This window comes from Triticum urartu, chromosome 1A (genome assembly GCF_056163025.1).
Source record: "Triticum urartu cultivar PI428250 chromosome 1A, HENAU_Tu73, whole genome shotgun sequence".
NCBI lineage: Eukaryota > Viridiplantae > Streptophyta > Magnoliopsida > Poales > Poaceae > Triticum > Triticum urartu.
The window spans coordinates 50466483-50482730 of record NC_141873.1 but is presented as its reverse complement, the minus strand read 5'-3'; the positions used below and the strand labels follow the sequence as shown (position 1 = coordinate 50482730).

The 16248-nt window shown below is 46.5% G+C and overlaps 1 protein-coding gene across 1 annotated transcript; it reads right to left on the bottom strand.

Annotated features, from left to right (window-relative positions):
- Nucleotides 1-2897: 2897 nt before the first annotated feature.
- LOC147989903 (uncharacterized) lies at nt 2898-3958 on the bottom strand. Its single transcript, XM_087518313.1, has 3 exons — nt 3645-3958; nt 3324-3399; nt 2898-3224 (listed from the first exon to the last, which is right to left on the bottom strand). Exons 1-3 carry the CDS (start codon nt 3956-3958, stop codon nt 3084-3086), a joined length of 531 nt encoding a protein of 176 aa, XP_087374439.1. The 3' UTR covers nt 2898-3083.
- Nucleotides 3959-16248: the final 12290 nt, after the last annotated feature.

Genomic DNA, 16248 nt, shown 5'->3' with positions numbered 1-16248 from the left:
AGCCACGCATTGTGCGCTACTCAACCGCCAAACAAATACCAGCGGTGTGAGCGTGTGCCCAAAAAGAGGCAGCAACAACAGAGTGTGTACGGGTGCTCATCTTGATTCAAGAATAACAGAAATAATTTTAAAAAATTAACAGCACAATTATGTTAGAGTTGAATTCCAATATGCTTCAGTACAGGTGGGAGATGTTCAAAGTTCTAGATTTGTTCAGTCACTGAGATTCAAACGCAAATTTTCACACTTCAAACACAAACATATATAGGCAACATGTCCATTTCACTTTCCTTCTCAATCTATCTCCATTGGATGTTTTCGGCAAACATGTCAACCCAACGATATACACATTTTCAAACGGTTCTTGCCATACATCTAAGATCAACCCATTTTTGCAACACACCATAAGTAAACATTTATATACTATACTATTACAAAAAATGATCTGTCCATCATAATTAAATATTTAACACAATATCACCTTTGTTTTTATATACTCTGCATATTAACTTTGTCGAAGAAAATATTTGTGAACTTTAATCAAATTTATAGGAAAATTTATTAACATCGCCAATACCAAAATTTGACCATTAGATTCATCATTGCTTTACCTAAACAATTAACATGGAGAGTAAATAATAAAAACAAAGGTAGTACGTATACCTTCCATATATCCACACCTACAGATAGGGCAACAACATCCCTCACCCTAAAAATGGTGTCCATCGACAATCCTCACCATCAAGAGAGCTTTGCTTCATCCACGTGATCTTACATGAGTTTACGTGTTGGATATGAGGTGGCAATGTTTAACCGGGCATAATGGGGCGCTGGGCCCACCGTGAAATTCAGGGGGGGGGGGGGGTGTTTAGTACGTGGAAAGGAAGGTTTCGTAACTTCATGTAATTGTTTACGTTAGTGTACCATTTTCGACATCATAATGCCCCCCCCCCTCCAATCGGTGCCTAGCGATAACCCACCACCTCAAAATTGGGACCAACATAACACTTCTCACTTATATTGTTGCACAACGAATGGACACTTTCCCAATGAATTAACCCTCGATCTACGAAATCGGTTATATACTGCTACCAAAGTATTTGAGGCAGTTTAGATGTGGCAGGCGATGGGACGCAACCTTCACTGGGACCCACACTGCCTCGCACTGCATGCTTGACCATTCCAGACTCAGTTCGGGTGGGTACATTGCTCTCCATGCGGGGACCAAACCGGATTGGGCTTGGTGCATCCAGGCCCGGCGTTCACGATGAAATCACTCAAAGATTCAAGATGATTCGTGGTCTCACTGGAACCACTTCTCCGAAAGTAGGTCATCTTCAACGACAAACATAGATCACGAGGTTGGACTCTTCGCGTGGCTAGCTTCGACTTCTCTCTCAAGCTTCCAAGCACTGCAGACCATGCCATTCTCCTGCCTCGTGGCAATGCCGACTCTCAATATTTTCCTTTCACTAATCCTTGGGAGGCCTTCAGGACCTGGCCAAGGTTTCAGTTCAACCCAGGCGCACTCTTGCTCTTGACAAGCTCAGGTGCTACTAACACTACCACATACCAGGGGAACATCACAAGGCGGGAAGTCAGCCCATCACCAGGTCAGTGTCGGGACCCCCAGCATGACATAACTTAGCCCAGGTCCAATACCCTCTCGTAGGCCCAGGTTCTATCCAAAACATTTTGGGCCTCTGGATAGATCATTAAGATTTGGATCAATTCCTCGAACATCACAGAAGCGTTCACTGAACCAACTATTGGACTTGGTAGCCTACAAATTCTCCATAGAACATCGTGTTGGATACTAGCACGTCGAAATTCTCGTGTTCTCCTACTTAAATCCCCACCTTCTTCATGTGTTTCAACGCAATATAATAGGTCTGTTGATATTCTTTCCAATACTGTGTGATATTGACCTTTCCAGTCATTTTTAACCCACAATTCCAGTCATCATATTCATGCCCAGTGAACATACACTTTTTGAATAAACCCAGGATCTTATAACCTCATGTAATAAAAAATTATTAGAGGGATTTTTGTATTGTAGGCAGTTGCTTCCGTTGAACCGTGCATGGAACTTACTTACTGGGAGTCAAATATGTCAAATCGATGCATCTAATATCCGGTGTCTTTGCGGTTTGTTTGGCAACAATGATGGAGGCAAGATAAACGGGGTCGTGGCATGCCCTTCATCTTAACCGTTTCTCATGTCCCTGACCATGAAGTTGGAGCTGTAGCAGTATGGGGCAACCCGGCAAGAACGATGCCATGCACAATGGGTAGTTCGGGCTATGTTGGTACAAGTCGTGCTTCTTTCTCCTGTGGGGATCGTTGTTGAAGTCAGAGTTGCCTAGTCCTCAATGTGTTGGCTGATTGTTTGGCATAGATGTACAACGTTCTCATGTGTTGTTTGTTCGGAGTGCTTTTGGTTGGTCATATGTGGTGGAATCGGAGTCGCTCGCTCGGGAAGAAGTGACCACAATGACACTTTGCAAGCAACCTTGATATTGTTCCACTGTTCGGCGATGAGTGTAGGTCTTCTGGTGGGTAGCCAGATCGGCCGTGATGCTACATCTTGCAGGTGAGTTGTAACGGTTTTTACCCGATGTCAAATTAATCCGACATCTCTCTCCTATGTTTTTAATGAATCTATTCCTAAGGTCTGACTTAAGAAAAATTATATATGTAAATAATAAGCCGACACTTTTGTTCATGGTGTTATTAGGTGCGTGCACAGTTTCCTTGCTTGTTTCCCTCTACTTCTTTACGTCTTTCTTATACCTGTGCAGTTACCCTCTATTAATCAGTTTGTACAACACAATAAAGACCCTCCACTTCACAGAAAGTCAGAAACTGATCAGAAATACATAAACAGAAGAACAAGAAGATGTTTTCTTTCACGAACACGGTAGATATTTTAAGCTACAGAATCCAAGCTACACGAGATAACTGAAGGCAGATGTACTCCAGCACCCTGCACAGTGCACGCTACCACATCACTACAGCCTAAATAATGATCCATAGGATACGCTTCCCGAATGGGCACTCCACAAACTGTTCTTCACCCAATGTCAGAAGACCGAGTGATTGTTCGCACGAGCGAACGAGCTCCTTGCAGAGACAGTGCTACGATAATAAAGTAAATCGCGCCTAATTTTCCCTGAGACCAATTCAAAGAGGACGTCCATCCACTGACTGGGCATGTTGTAGGCCTACAAGCCAGAAACAAGGTGGCAAATGTGAGCAGTTTGCATTGCGTTCTGACTTCTGAACCGATGGATATAGATAGGGAGGGGCAAAATGTACGTTACCTCGGATGGAGACGCCTCCTCATCTCGTATCTTCTCCAGGCTCCTGACAAGGTATTTTGCGGCCGAACCGAGCTGGCTGGAGATTAACTGCAAGATTAGCTAGAAATAAAATCAAGGTAAATCCAATGTTTTAAATAGCGGGCTATGGCATTTAGCGGCGACCCTAAAAGGACTATAGCGGAGCTATAGCGGCAAATTATACATGAAATCATTTAGCGACAACACCCTCAAACAGCTATAGCGAGGCTATAGCCGGCTATTTAAAACTATGGGTAAATCACGCGGCGGCTCGTCGGAGTCACAGAGAGAGAGGGGGCATACGGCTCGTGGTGGTCGCAGTCGTGATGGACGTGGCTGTCGTGCACCCCATCCTCGCGGACGTAGTGCGTTGAGATCGTGATCATCCCCCCCGGCGGCGAGTCGGCAGGCGGGAACTGGACGGTCATGGTCACTTTCTTGCCGACCTTCCCTCCGGACGGATCGGCAGCCACGAGGCCGGTGATGATGAGCAGAAAGAAGACGGAGAGGAGGGTGAGGTGGTAGAGCCGAGCCATGGCAGACTTCGGGCTGAGATGTGCACAGAACCTACTGCTTGCTACTTCAACTGGGTGAACGAAATGTGGCCGGCCAAGCATGCATATATGGTGGACAGAACACTGTGTGAACTGCTGCTGATGTAGGTACTGTTGCCAGTATGGTTTTACAGACATTGGTGTTCTTTTTTTTCCCTTTTTTGGAAAGGGGCATAACCCTGGCCCGGCCTCTGTCTTAACTCTGGAAAATAAAAAAGAGAAATGGATTAGATTTCTAATGTACAAGAGCTTTGTGTGGGCACTATGTGTAGGCACTCACGCAGTGTGTGCCACTCAACTGCCAATCTGATCTCCTCGGCCGTAGTGTGAGCGCAGGCTGTAGGGTGATCATGTGCGGGCAAGCTGCTGTACTTGCTAGTGCTAGTTCAACGTGGGTGTCGTCCGCTTGCCTCAACTGCCCGAGCAGAGGCAAATAATGTACTGTACCATTGAACTTCAAAGGAGACGCGTGAACGCAGAAGGCCCGGCATGGTTCTGTGCCCTTCTCACGGGGTGCGTGCCGTGCATCTGGTTTTTTTTTTTGAAATGTTGACAGGAGAGCTGCCAAATTCATTGATCAGAAGAAGGCATTACAAGAACACCCTCAAAGGAGAAATGCACCGCATAAAAACGAGTGCCAAAAAAAAGAAGGAAAAACGGACTGCTCGGTTTATTGCGAAAAACCGGGCAAAAACCATAGCAGTGCCTAGCTGGACTAGACCTAAAGCACCACGATACATACAAGACGCCGGAAAGCGAAAACCCCACAACACACCCGGTCGGGCACTCAAGCGCCTTCGCTGCTACCAGAGTGCACACCGACAACCGCCATACTGTACCGGGCTGCGACGAGCATATCCGCAAGCCTCGAGAACACCGAAGAGGAACGATAGGTCCGAAAGAGCGAAAACCTATGCCGCTTCGATCCCACGAGCCTAACTGACATAGCTTGCCCGACGTTACTGGCATGTGAAGGGTGCTCCTGCTGCTCTCAACGTCGACCAAGCAACCAACTCCAAACGGAAGCACCACCGAAGACTCCATGCTCACCAAAACGTTGCCCGCTCTAGATCCACCGCACCACCCTCAACCAAGTGCTCCATCACCCGAATTGCTCCAAAGCAATGCTTCCAACGAAGTAATGACACCACAGATGCCACCATTGCATACGGTTTTCACCGAGAGGCAAGAACATGGAGCAGGAGAGGTGTCAGATCCCCTTGATGGCGCCTCCAACAAGGAAAATCACACCCGAAAGCATCATTCACCATCCGCCCAGATCCAAGTCGAGCATGACTTTCGTCGGGGATCTGAACACCTATGCCGGGGACGACGCCTCCAACTCACCACCACCAGACCGGAGCAACAGTTGCCACTTGCTGCACCACACAAAACTAGCTGGAGCACCACCGGTGGTGCAACCCCGGAGCAACCCGAAGGCCCTGCAAGACCACGCCACTGCAGTCCACAATCCCGACCTGGAGCCACCACACAACCGCTAGCAGCCAGGCACTGGCCGAGCCTCCTCCAGGCCCCCAGCCGCCAGCGTGCCAGATCCGGCCGCGCCAAGCAAGGGACCACCCGCCAGGGAGGAGCCCGTGTCCTCCCGCAACATCCCACCATGACGACACGCGCGACCGCGCCGCCCACACCCCGCCAACGGCGCAACCTGACGGTGACCACTCACGCGCGCTCATGGGCCGCACAAAAGGGTGCCAGCCGCCCCACACCTCGCGCATAGCAGGAACCCGCCAGATCCGGCCGCCCTGGTCGTCCGCGACCTGCCTCCTCGTGGCTCGCGGGTAATCCCGGTCGCCGGCTTGCCCGAGCCTAGATCTGGCACAGCCGCCGCGCCCACAGCTCCTACACCGCCAGAGGCCGGCGGGCGCGCTAGCCACCTCCCCGCCGTGGCGTGCCGAGCAGTGCCGGCCCGAGCTCAGCTACACGCCGCAGCGCCTCGCGCCTTCGCTTGGCGCAGCTGCCCCGCGCAGCCCACCTCGCGTGCGGGAGAGTTAGACACTAGTAGAAAAAGGGCCTTTAGTCCCGGTTCTGAAATCGGGACTAAAATGTCGGTACTAATGCCTCTCCCTTTAGTCCCGCTTCAATCCAGAACCGGGACTAAAGGGCGCGGCCACGTGGAGCTCCACCTTTAGTCCCGGTTGGTAACACCAACCGGGACTAAAGGAAATTTTATGATTTTTTTTAAAAAAAATTTGAATTTTTTTTTGAAATTTTTTGGATTTTCAAATTTCTGAATTATTTTAACCTCTAGTCTGTAATCACCACCCCTCATCACTTCTCAATTTATCCTCTAATCACCCCTCATCATTCCAAATCATCTAACTTCCCGAACGGTCACCCATCCTCCCACCCCCCCCCCCCCCCAGCCTGAGCACGCTTAACTTCCGGGTTCTATTCTCCCTCGTTCCAAGTCTGCACTTGTTGTTTTCCTGACAATACTAAGATGTCAATCCTATTAACCTTCAGGAATTTTGCTTGAGCATGAAGTGACACATTTCATAGTTTTATTTCGAAACTATTGTTTTAAAAAACAATAATTATTTAGTAACACTAATATTTCTTGAATAATTAGTTTGACCATTGTTTGACCATAGTTTGACCACTGTTTCACCAGATTTGACCAAAATTGAAATAACTGAAATAATTATTTAGTAACCACACTAATATTCTAGAATAATTAGTTTGACCATTGTTTGACCACAGTTTGCCCATTGTTTGAATTTTTTTCGATTTTTTTCACTCTAGATCTTAAAAGCCCCGTAACTTTTTTTCTATTAGGTTTTTGAGGATTTTGAAAATGTTTAAAGGGGTTCCCCCCGTTAAATTTGGATGTAACTTTTCAAGTAGATGATTTTTCATATAAAAAACTTTTTCATCCGAGTTAGTATGCAAAAGTTATGCCCATTTTTACAAATTTCAGAGAGATTTTGCAAATAAAGTCAAAATTCACATTTGCAAATTTTCCCAACAACTAGACCACATATCACATGGGAAACTTATTTCCTTTTATTTTTTTGACATTTCCATCATTTTCTTTTATTTTTTTTAAAACTGAAAAGGCGATCCACGGGGGGGAGGGGGGGTATAGTTTGAAAATGGAACCTTTAGTACCGGTTCATGGCACGAACCGGGACTAAAGGTCTCATCCCCATTAGTCCCGGTTCGTGCCTCAAACCGGGACTAAAGGTCTAATCTTTAGTCCCGGTTTGAGGCACGAATCGGGACCAATGGTTGTGGGCCAGGAGCGAGGCCCATTGGTCCCGGTTCATCCCACCAACCGGGACCAAAAGGTCTAGATGAACCGGGACCAATGGCCCACGTGGCCCGGCCGGCCCCCTGGGCTCACGAACCGGGACCAATGCCCCCATTGGTCCCGGTTCTGGACTGAACCGGGACTAATGGGGTTACCCGGCCTGGACCAAAGCCCCCTTTTCTACTAGTGAGAGCCCGCCGCCGCCGACACCACACGGGCTTTGCCCGGCGGCCACTACTATTAAAAAGGTTGTTAGTGGCGCACCCGTTTTTGCTATTAATGGCGCACTATAGGTGCGCCACTATTAACACGCCACTAGTAACAAATAGTAATGGCGCCATTACTATCTGACTTAGTAATGGCATCATATAGAAGTGTGCCATTACTAACAATTTTTTTTCAAAAAAAAAATTCAAAATTTTTTCTCCAAATTTTTTTTCCAATTTTTTTTCATTTTTTCTTAATCTCGGGTCACTATGGCTTAATCTCAAGTCAAATCGCACTCCATGGTCAAACGTTCCGGAAGGTCACCCATCCACACACTACTCCAGCCCCAACACGCTGAACTTCTTAGTTCTATCCAACCCCAGCACCAGCTCACTTAACAGGCACTTGTTGACATATCTATCATATCAATCCTATTAAACCTTGTTGATGTCTAGGACTTTGTTCATGTTCATGAGTGCGATGAAATTTTGAAAAAATATTTCAAACTTCCCGGTCATATTACCGAATGTTGTTCGGAGTCCCGGATGAGATCCCGGACGTCACGAGGAGTTCCGGAATGGTCCGGAGGTAAAGATTTATATATAGGAAGTCATCATACGGTCACCGGAATAATTCGAGGAGTTCCCGGTATTGTACCGGGACCACCGAAGGGGTTCCGGGGGTCCACCGGGAGGGTCCACCTGCCCGGAGGGCCCTATGGGCTGTATGTGGAGAAGGGACCAGCCCCTTAGTGGGCTGGGCGCCTCCCCCCCCAGGGCCCATGCGCCTAGGGTTTTGGGGGAACCCTAAAGGGGGGGGGCGCCCCCTTGCCTTGGGGGGCAAGGCAACCCCCCTTGGCCGCCACCCCCTCCTCAGATGGGATCTGAGGGGGCCGGTCCCCCTCTCCCTTGCCCCTATATATATGTGTGGGGGTGGGAGGGCAGCCATACCTTTGCCTTTGGTGCAGCCCTCTCCCTTCTCCCAAGTACTTCTCCTCTCCCGTGGTGCTTGGCGAAGCCCTGCAGGATTGCCACGCTCCTCCATCACCACCACGCTGTTGTGCTGCTGCTGGATGGAGTCTTCCTCAACCTCTCCCTCTTTCCTTGCTGGATCAAGGCGTGGGAGACATCGTCGGGCTGTACGTGTGTTGAACGCGGAGGTGCCGTCCGTTTGGCACTAGGATCTCCGGTGATTTGGATCACAATGAGTACGACTCTATCAACCCCGTTCTCTTGAACGCTTTCGCTTAGCGATCTACAAGGGTATGTAGATGCACTCTTCTTCCCCTCGTTGCTGGTCTCTCCATAGATAGATCTTGGTGACACGTAGGAAAATTTTGAATTTCTGCTACGTTCCCCAACAGTGGTATCAGAGCTAGGTCTATGGCGTAGATTCTATGCACGAGTAGAACACAAAGTAGTTGTGGGCGTTGATTTTGTTCAATATGCTTACCGTTACTAGTCCAATCTTGATTCGGCGGCATTGTGGGATGAAGCGGTCCGGACCAACCTTACACGTACGCTTACATGAGACCGGTTCCACCGACAAACATGCACTAGTTGCATAAGGTGGCTGGCGGGTGTCTGTCTCTCCCACTTTAGTCGGATCGGATTCGATGAAAAGGGTCCTTATGAAGGGTAAATAGCAATTGGCATATCACGTTGTGGTTTTTGCATAGGTAAGAAACGTTCTTGCTAGAAACCCATAGCAGCCACGTAAAACATGCAAACATCAATTAGAGGACGTCTAACTTATTTTTGCAGGGTATGCTATGTGATGTGATATGGCCAAAGGATGTGATGAATAATATATGTGATGTATGAGATGATCATGTTCTTGTAATAGGAATCACGACTTGCATGTCGATGAGTATGACAACCGGCAGGAGCCATAGGAGTTGTCTTAATTTATTTATGACCTGCGTGTCAACATAAACGTCATGTAATTACTTTACTTTATTGCTAACCGTTAACTGTAGTAGTAGAAGTAATAGTTGACGAGACAACTTCAAGAAGACACGATGATGGAGATCATGATGATGGAGATCATGGTGTCGTGCCGGTGACAAGATGATCATGGAGCCCCGAAGATGGAGATCAAAAGGAGCAAAGTGATGATGGCCATATCATGTCACTATTTGATTGCATGTGATGTTTATCATGTTTATGCATCTTGTTTACTTAGAACGACGGTAGTAAATAAGATGATCCCTCATAAACAATTTCAAGAATGTGTTCTCCCCTAACTGTGCACCGTTGCTAAAGTTCATCGTTTCGAAGCACCACGTGATGATCGGGTGTGATAGATCCTTACGTTCACATACAACGGGTGTAAGACAGTTTTACACATGCAAAACACTTAGGGTTAACTTGACGAGCCTAGCATGTACAGACATGGCCTCGGAACACAAGAGACCGAAAGGTCGAGCATGAGTCGTATGGTAGATACGATCAACATGAAGATGTTCATCGATGATGACTAGTCCGTCTCACGTGATGATCGGACACGGCCTAGTTGACTCGGATCATGTAATCACTTAGATGACTAGAGGGATGTCTATCTGAGTGGGAGTTCATAAGATGAACTTAATTATCCTGAACATAGTCAAAAGATCTTTGCAAATTATGTCGTAAGCTCGCGCTTTAGTTCTACTATTTAGATATGTTCCTAGAGAAATTTTAGTTGAAAGTTGATAGTAGCAATTATGCGGACTAGGTCCGTAAACTGAGGATTGTCCTCATTGCTTCAAAGAAGGCTTATGTCCTTAATGCACCGCTCAGTGTGCTGAACCTCGAACGTTGCCTGTGGATGTTACGAACATCTGACATACACATTTTGATAACTACGTGATAGTTCAGTTAAACGGTTTAGAGTTGAGGCACCGAAGACGTTTTGAAACGTCGCGAAACATATGAGATGTTTTGAGGGCTGAAATTGGGATTTCAGGCTCGTGCCCACGTCAAGAGGTATAAGACCTCTCACGATTTTCTTAGCCTACAAACTAAGGAGAAAAGCTCAATTGTTGAGCTTGTGCTCAGATTGTCTGAGTACAACAATCATTTGAATCGAGTGGGAGTTGATCTTCCAGATGAGATATTGATGTTTCTCCGAAGTCATTACCACCAAGCTGCTAGAGCTTCGTGATGAACTATAATACATCAGGGACATATATGATGATCCTTGAGATATTCGCGATGTTTGACACCACGAAAGTAGAAATCAAAGAAGGAGCATCAATTGTTGATGGTTGGTGAAACCACTAGTTTCAAAAAGGGCAAGGGCACGAAGGGATACTTCATGAAACGGCAACTCAGTTGCTGCTCTAGTGAAGAAACCCACGGTTGAACCCAAACCCGAGACTAAGTGCTTCTGTAATAAGGGGAACAGCCACTGGAGCAGAATTACCCTAGATACTTGGTAGATTAGAAGGCTGGCAAGGTCGATAGAAGTATATTGGATATACATTGTGTTGATGTGTACTTTACTAGTACTCCTTGTAGCACCAGGGTATTAGATACCGGTTTGGTTGCTAAGTGTTAGTAACTCGAAATAAAAGCTACGGAATAAACGGAGACTAGCTAAAGGTGAGCTGACGATATGTGTTGGAAGTGTTTCCAATGTTGATATGATCAAGCATCGCACGCTCCCTCTACCATCGAGATTGGTGTTAAACCTAAATAATTTTTATTTGGTGTTTGCGTTGAGCATAGACGTGATTGGATTATGTCTATCGCAATACGGTTATTCATTTAAGGAGAATAATGGTTACTCTGTTTATTTGAATAATACCTTCAATGGTCTTACGCCTAAAATGAATGGTTTATTGAATCTCGATCGTAGTGATACACATGTTCATGCCAAAAGATATAGGATAGTAATGATAGTACCACCTACTTGTGGCACTGCCACGTAAGTCATATCGGTATAAAACGCATGAAGAAGCTCCATGTTGATGGATCTTTGGGCTCACTCGTTTTTGAAAAGTTTGAGACATGCGAACCATGTCTATTGGTGTATATGCATGAAGAAACTCCATGCAAATGGACCGTTTGGACTCACTTGATTTTGAATCACTTGAGACATGAAAATCATACCACATGGGCAAGATGACTGAAAGCCTCGGTTTCAGTAAAATGGAACCAGAAAGCAACTTGCTGGAAGTAATACATTTTGATGTGTGCAGTCTAATGAGTGCTGAGGCGTGAAGTGGATATCGTTATGTTCTTACTTCACAGATGATTTGAGTAGATGTTGAGTACATTTACTTGATAAATCATGAGTCTGAATTATTGAAAGGTTCAAGTAATTTTAGGGTGAAGTTGAAAGATCGTCGTGACAAGAGGATAAAGTATCTATGATATGATCATAGAGATGAATATCTGAATTACGAGTTTGGCACAGAATTAAGACATTGTGGAAATTGTTTCACAACTGATACAGCTTGGAACACCATAGTGTGATGGTGTGTCCGAACATCATAACTGCACCCTATTGGATATGATGCATACCATGATGTCTCTTATCGAATTACCACAATAGTTTATGGGTTAGGCATTAGAGACAACCACATTCACTTTAATAGGGCACCACGTAATTCCGATGAGATGACATCGTATGAACTATGGTTTAAAGAAACCTAAGCTGTCATTTCTTAAAAGTTTGGGGCTGCGACGCTTATGTGAAAGAGTTTCAGGCTGATAAGCTCGAACCCAAAGCGGATAAATGCATCTTCATAGGACACCCAAAACAGTTGGGTATACCTCCTATCTCAGATCCGAAAGCAATAAGGGATTGTTTCTAGAATCGGGCCCTTTCTCGAGGAAAAGTTTCTCTCGAAAGAATTGAGTGGGAGGATGGTGGAGACTTGATGAGGTTATTGAACCGTCACTTCAACTAGTGTATAGCAGGGCACAAAAAAAGTTGTTCCTGTGGCACCTACACCAATTGAAGTGGAAGCTTATGATATTGATCATGAGATTTCGGATCAAGTCACTCCCAAACCTCGTAGGACGACAAGGATGTGTACTACTTCAGAGTGGTACGTAATCATGTCTCGGAAGTCATGCTGCTAGACAACAATGAACCTACGAGCTATGGAGAAGCGATGGTGGGCCCGGATTCCGATAAATGACTCGAGGCCATAAAATCCGAGAGAGGACCCATGTATGAAAACAAAGTGTAGACTTTGGTAGAACTACTTGATAGTCGTAAGGCTGTTAGGTACATATGGATTTTAAAAGGAAGACGGACAATGATGGTAAATGTCACCATTAAGAAAGCTCGACTTGTCGTTAAGATGTTTTCTGACAAGTTCAAGGAGTTGATGAGATTTTCTCACTCGTAGCGATGCTAAGAGTCTGTTGGAATTATATTAGCAACTACTGCATTATTTATGAAATCTTACAGATAGGATGTCAAAACATTGTTTCCTCGACGATTTTCTTGAGGAAAGGTTGTATGTGATACAACCGGAAGGTTTTGTCAATCCTGAAAGATGCTAATAAGTATGCAAAGCTCCAGCAATCCTTCTAGGGACTGGAGTAAGCATCTCGGAGTTGGAATGTATGCTTTGATGATGATCAAAGATTTTGGGTTTATACAAAGTTTATGAGAAACTTGTATTTCCAAAGAAGTGAGTGGGAGCACTATAGAATTTCTGATGAGTATATGTTGTTGACATATTGTTGATCAGAAATGACGTAGAATTTCTGGAAAGCATATAGGGTTATTTGGAAAGTGTTTGTCAATGGAAAGCCTGGATTAAGCTACTTGAACATTGAGCATCAAGATCTATAAGGATAGATCAAAACGCTTAATGGTACTTTCAAATGAGCACATACCTTGACATGATCTTGAAGGTGTTCAAGATGGATCAGTCAAAGAAGGAGTTCTTGCCTGAGTTGTAAGGTATGAAGTTAAGACTTAAAGCTCGACCATGGCAGAATAGAGAGAAAGGACGAAAGTCGTCCCCTGTGCTTAAGACGTAGGCTCTACAGTATGCTATGCTGTGTACCGCACCTGAAGTGTGCCTTGCCATGAGTCAGTCAAGGGGTACAAGAGTGATCCAAGAATGGATCACAGGACAGCGGTCAAAGTTATTCTTAGTAACTAATGGAAAAAGAGTTCGTCGTAAAGGGTTACGTCGATGCAAGCTTAACACCTATCCGGATAGCTCTGAGTAGAGATACCGGATACGTATAATGGAGCAACAATTTAGAATAGCTCCAAGTAGAACAGTTATTTGGAATAGTTCCAAATAGAACGTGGTAGCTGCATCTAGGAGATGACATAGAGATTTGTAAAGCACACACGGATCTGAAAGGTTCAGACCCGTTGACTAAAACCTCTCTCACAAGCAACATGATCAAACCCAGAACTCATTGAGTGCTAATCACATAGTGATGTGAACTAGATTATTGACTCTAGTAAACTCTTTGGATGTTGGTTACATGGCGATGTGACCTGTGAGTGTTAATCACATGACGATGTGAACTAGATTATTGACTCTAGTGCAAGTGGGAGACTGTTGGAAATATGCCCTAGAGGCAATAATAAATTGGTTATTATTATATTTCCTTGTTCATGATAATCGTTTATTATCCATGCTATAATTGTATTGATAGGAAACTCAGATACATGTGTGGATACATAGACAACACCATGTCCCTAGTAAGCCTCTAGTTGACTAGCTCGTTGATCAATAGATGGTTACGGTTTCCTGACCATGGACATTGGATGTCGTTGATAACGGGATCACATCATTAGGAGAATGATGTGATGGACAAGACCCAATCCTAAGCATAGCACTAGATCGTGTAGTTCGTATGCTAAAGCTTTTCTAATGTCAAGTATCATTTCCTTAGACCATGAGATTGTGCAACTCCCGGATACCGTAGGAGTGCTTTGGGTGTGCCAAACGTCACAACGTAACTAGGTGGCTATAAAGGTACACTACAGGTATCTCCGAAAGTGTCTGTTGGGTTGGCACGAATCGAGACTGGGATTTGTCACTCCGTGTAAGCGGAGAGGTATCTCTGGGCCCACTCGGTAGGACATCATCATAATGTGCACAATGTGATTAAGGAGTTGATCACGGGATGATGTGTTACGGAACGAGTAAAGAGACTTGCCGGTAACGAGATTGAACAAGGTATCGGGATACCGACGATCGAATCTCGGGCAAGTATCGTACCGCTGGACAAAGGGGATTGTATACGGGATTGATTAAGTCCTTGACATCGTGGTTCATCCGATGAGATCATCGTGGAGCATGTGGGAGCCAACATGGGTATCCAGATCCCGCTGTTGGTTATTGACCGGAGAATGTCTCGGTCATGTCTGCTTGTCTCCCGAACCCGTAGGGTCTACACACTTAAGGTTCGATGACGCTAGGGTTATAAAGGAAGTTTGTATGTGGTTACCGAATGTTGTTCGGAGTCCCGGATGAGATCCCGGACGTCACGAGGAGTTCCGGAATGGTCCGGAGGTAAAGATTTATATATGGGAAGTCATCATACGGTCACCGGAATAATTCGAGGAGTTCCCGATATTGTACCGGGACCACTGAAGGGGTTCCGGGGGTCCACCGGGAGGGTCCACCTGCCCGGAGGGCCCTATGGGCTGTATGTGGAGAAGGGACCAGCCCCTTAGTGGGCTGGGCGCCTCCCCCCCCCCCAGGGCCCATGCGCCTAGGGTTTTGGGGGAACCCTAAAGGGGGGGCGCCCCCTTGCCTTGGGGGGCAAGGCAACCCCCCTTGGCCGCCACCCCCTCCTCAGATGGGATCTGAGGGGGCCGGTCCCCCTCTCCCTTGCCCCTATATATATGTGTGGGGGTGGGAGGGCAGCCATACCTTTGCCTTTGGTGCAGCCCTCTCCCTTCTCCCAAGTACTTCTCCTCTCCCGTGGTGCTTGGCGAAGCCCTGCAGGATTGCCACGCTCCTCCATCACCACCACGCTATTGTGCTGCTGCTGGATGGAGTCTTCCTCAACCTCTCCCTCTCTCCTTGCTGGATCAAGGCGTGGGAGACATCGTCGGGCTGTACGTGTGTTGAACGCGGAGGTGCCGTCCGTTCGTCACTAGGATCTCCGGTGATTTGGATCACGACGAGTACGACTCTATCAACCCCGTTCTCTTGAACGCTTCCGCTTAGCGATCTACAAGGGTATGTAGATGCACTCTTCTTCCCCTCGTTGCTGGTCTCTCCATAGATAGATCTTGGTGACACATAGGAAAATTTTGAATTTCTTCTACGTTCCCCAACAAATGGTGGTGGTCATCTTCTTCGTCAGAGATGGCCGGCCAGAGGCTTGGTGATCGGATCTCGAGATCCATCATCTAGTCCCGGCTGAGAGTTGGGAAGACATGGTTGCCGGTGATAACCGAACCGTTGGCAGGCGATGGCGGCGTTCTACGCCGTTACCTTGATGGAGGCATCGTCGTGTAACTACTGTTGACCCACTCGTGCTGCTCTGGGAGAAACCCTAGGATCTGGTGTTCCAGATCGGACGATGGCGTCATTGCGATGTTGTTTCTCTCCTGGGAGCTTCGTTTGTGGAGCAGCGCTGGAAGTCAGAGGCAGGAGGTGGAGCGGCTTCGTCTTGCACGGAGCTCCGGTGGAGATGTTAAGTCATGCCTGGCCGACAGGTGCTACGCTTTGTCATGCCTGGTCGGCAGGTGCTACGCACGACATATCTTCTAAAGACTTCAAGTTGTGTCGGCTGGTCGTACTTGGCAGCATGGTGCTGATGTGTATTAGTGGCGACCGCAACGTGCACAGCTGTTTGCGCACAGGGAGGAGGTGCCGTTGGGTGCCGTGGTGGCGTCAACAATAGCTAGACCAAGCAAGGTTGATGCATCAGTACAGTTCTGAAGA

Coding starts and splice junctions, on each gene's coding strand:
- LOC147989903 (XM_087518313.1), bottom strand. CDS start 3,958: ATGCTTGGCCGGCCACATTTCGTTCACCCAGTTGAAGTAGCAAGCAGT. Junction 3,400..3,644: donor GACTGCGACCACCACGAGCC/GTATGCCCCCTC, acceptor GTTAATCTCCAG/CCAGCTCGGTTCGGCCGCAA. Junction 3,225..3,323: donor AGGAGGCGTCTCCATCCGAG/GTAACGTACATT, acceptor TCTGGCTTGTAG/GCCTACAACATGCCCAGTCA.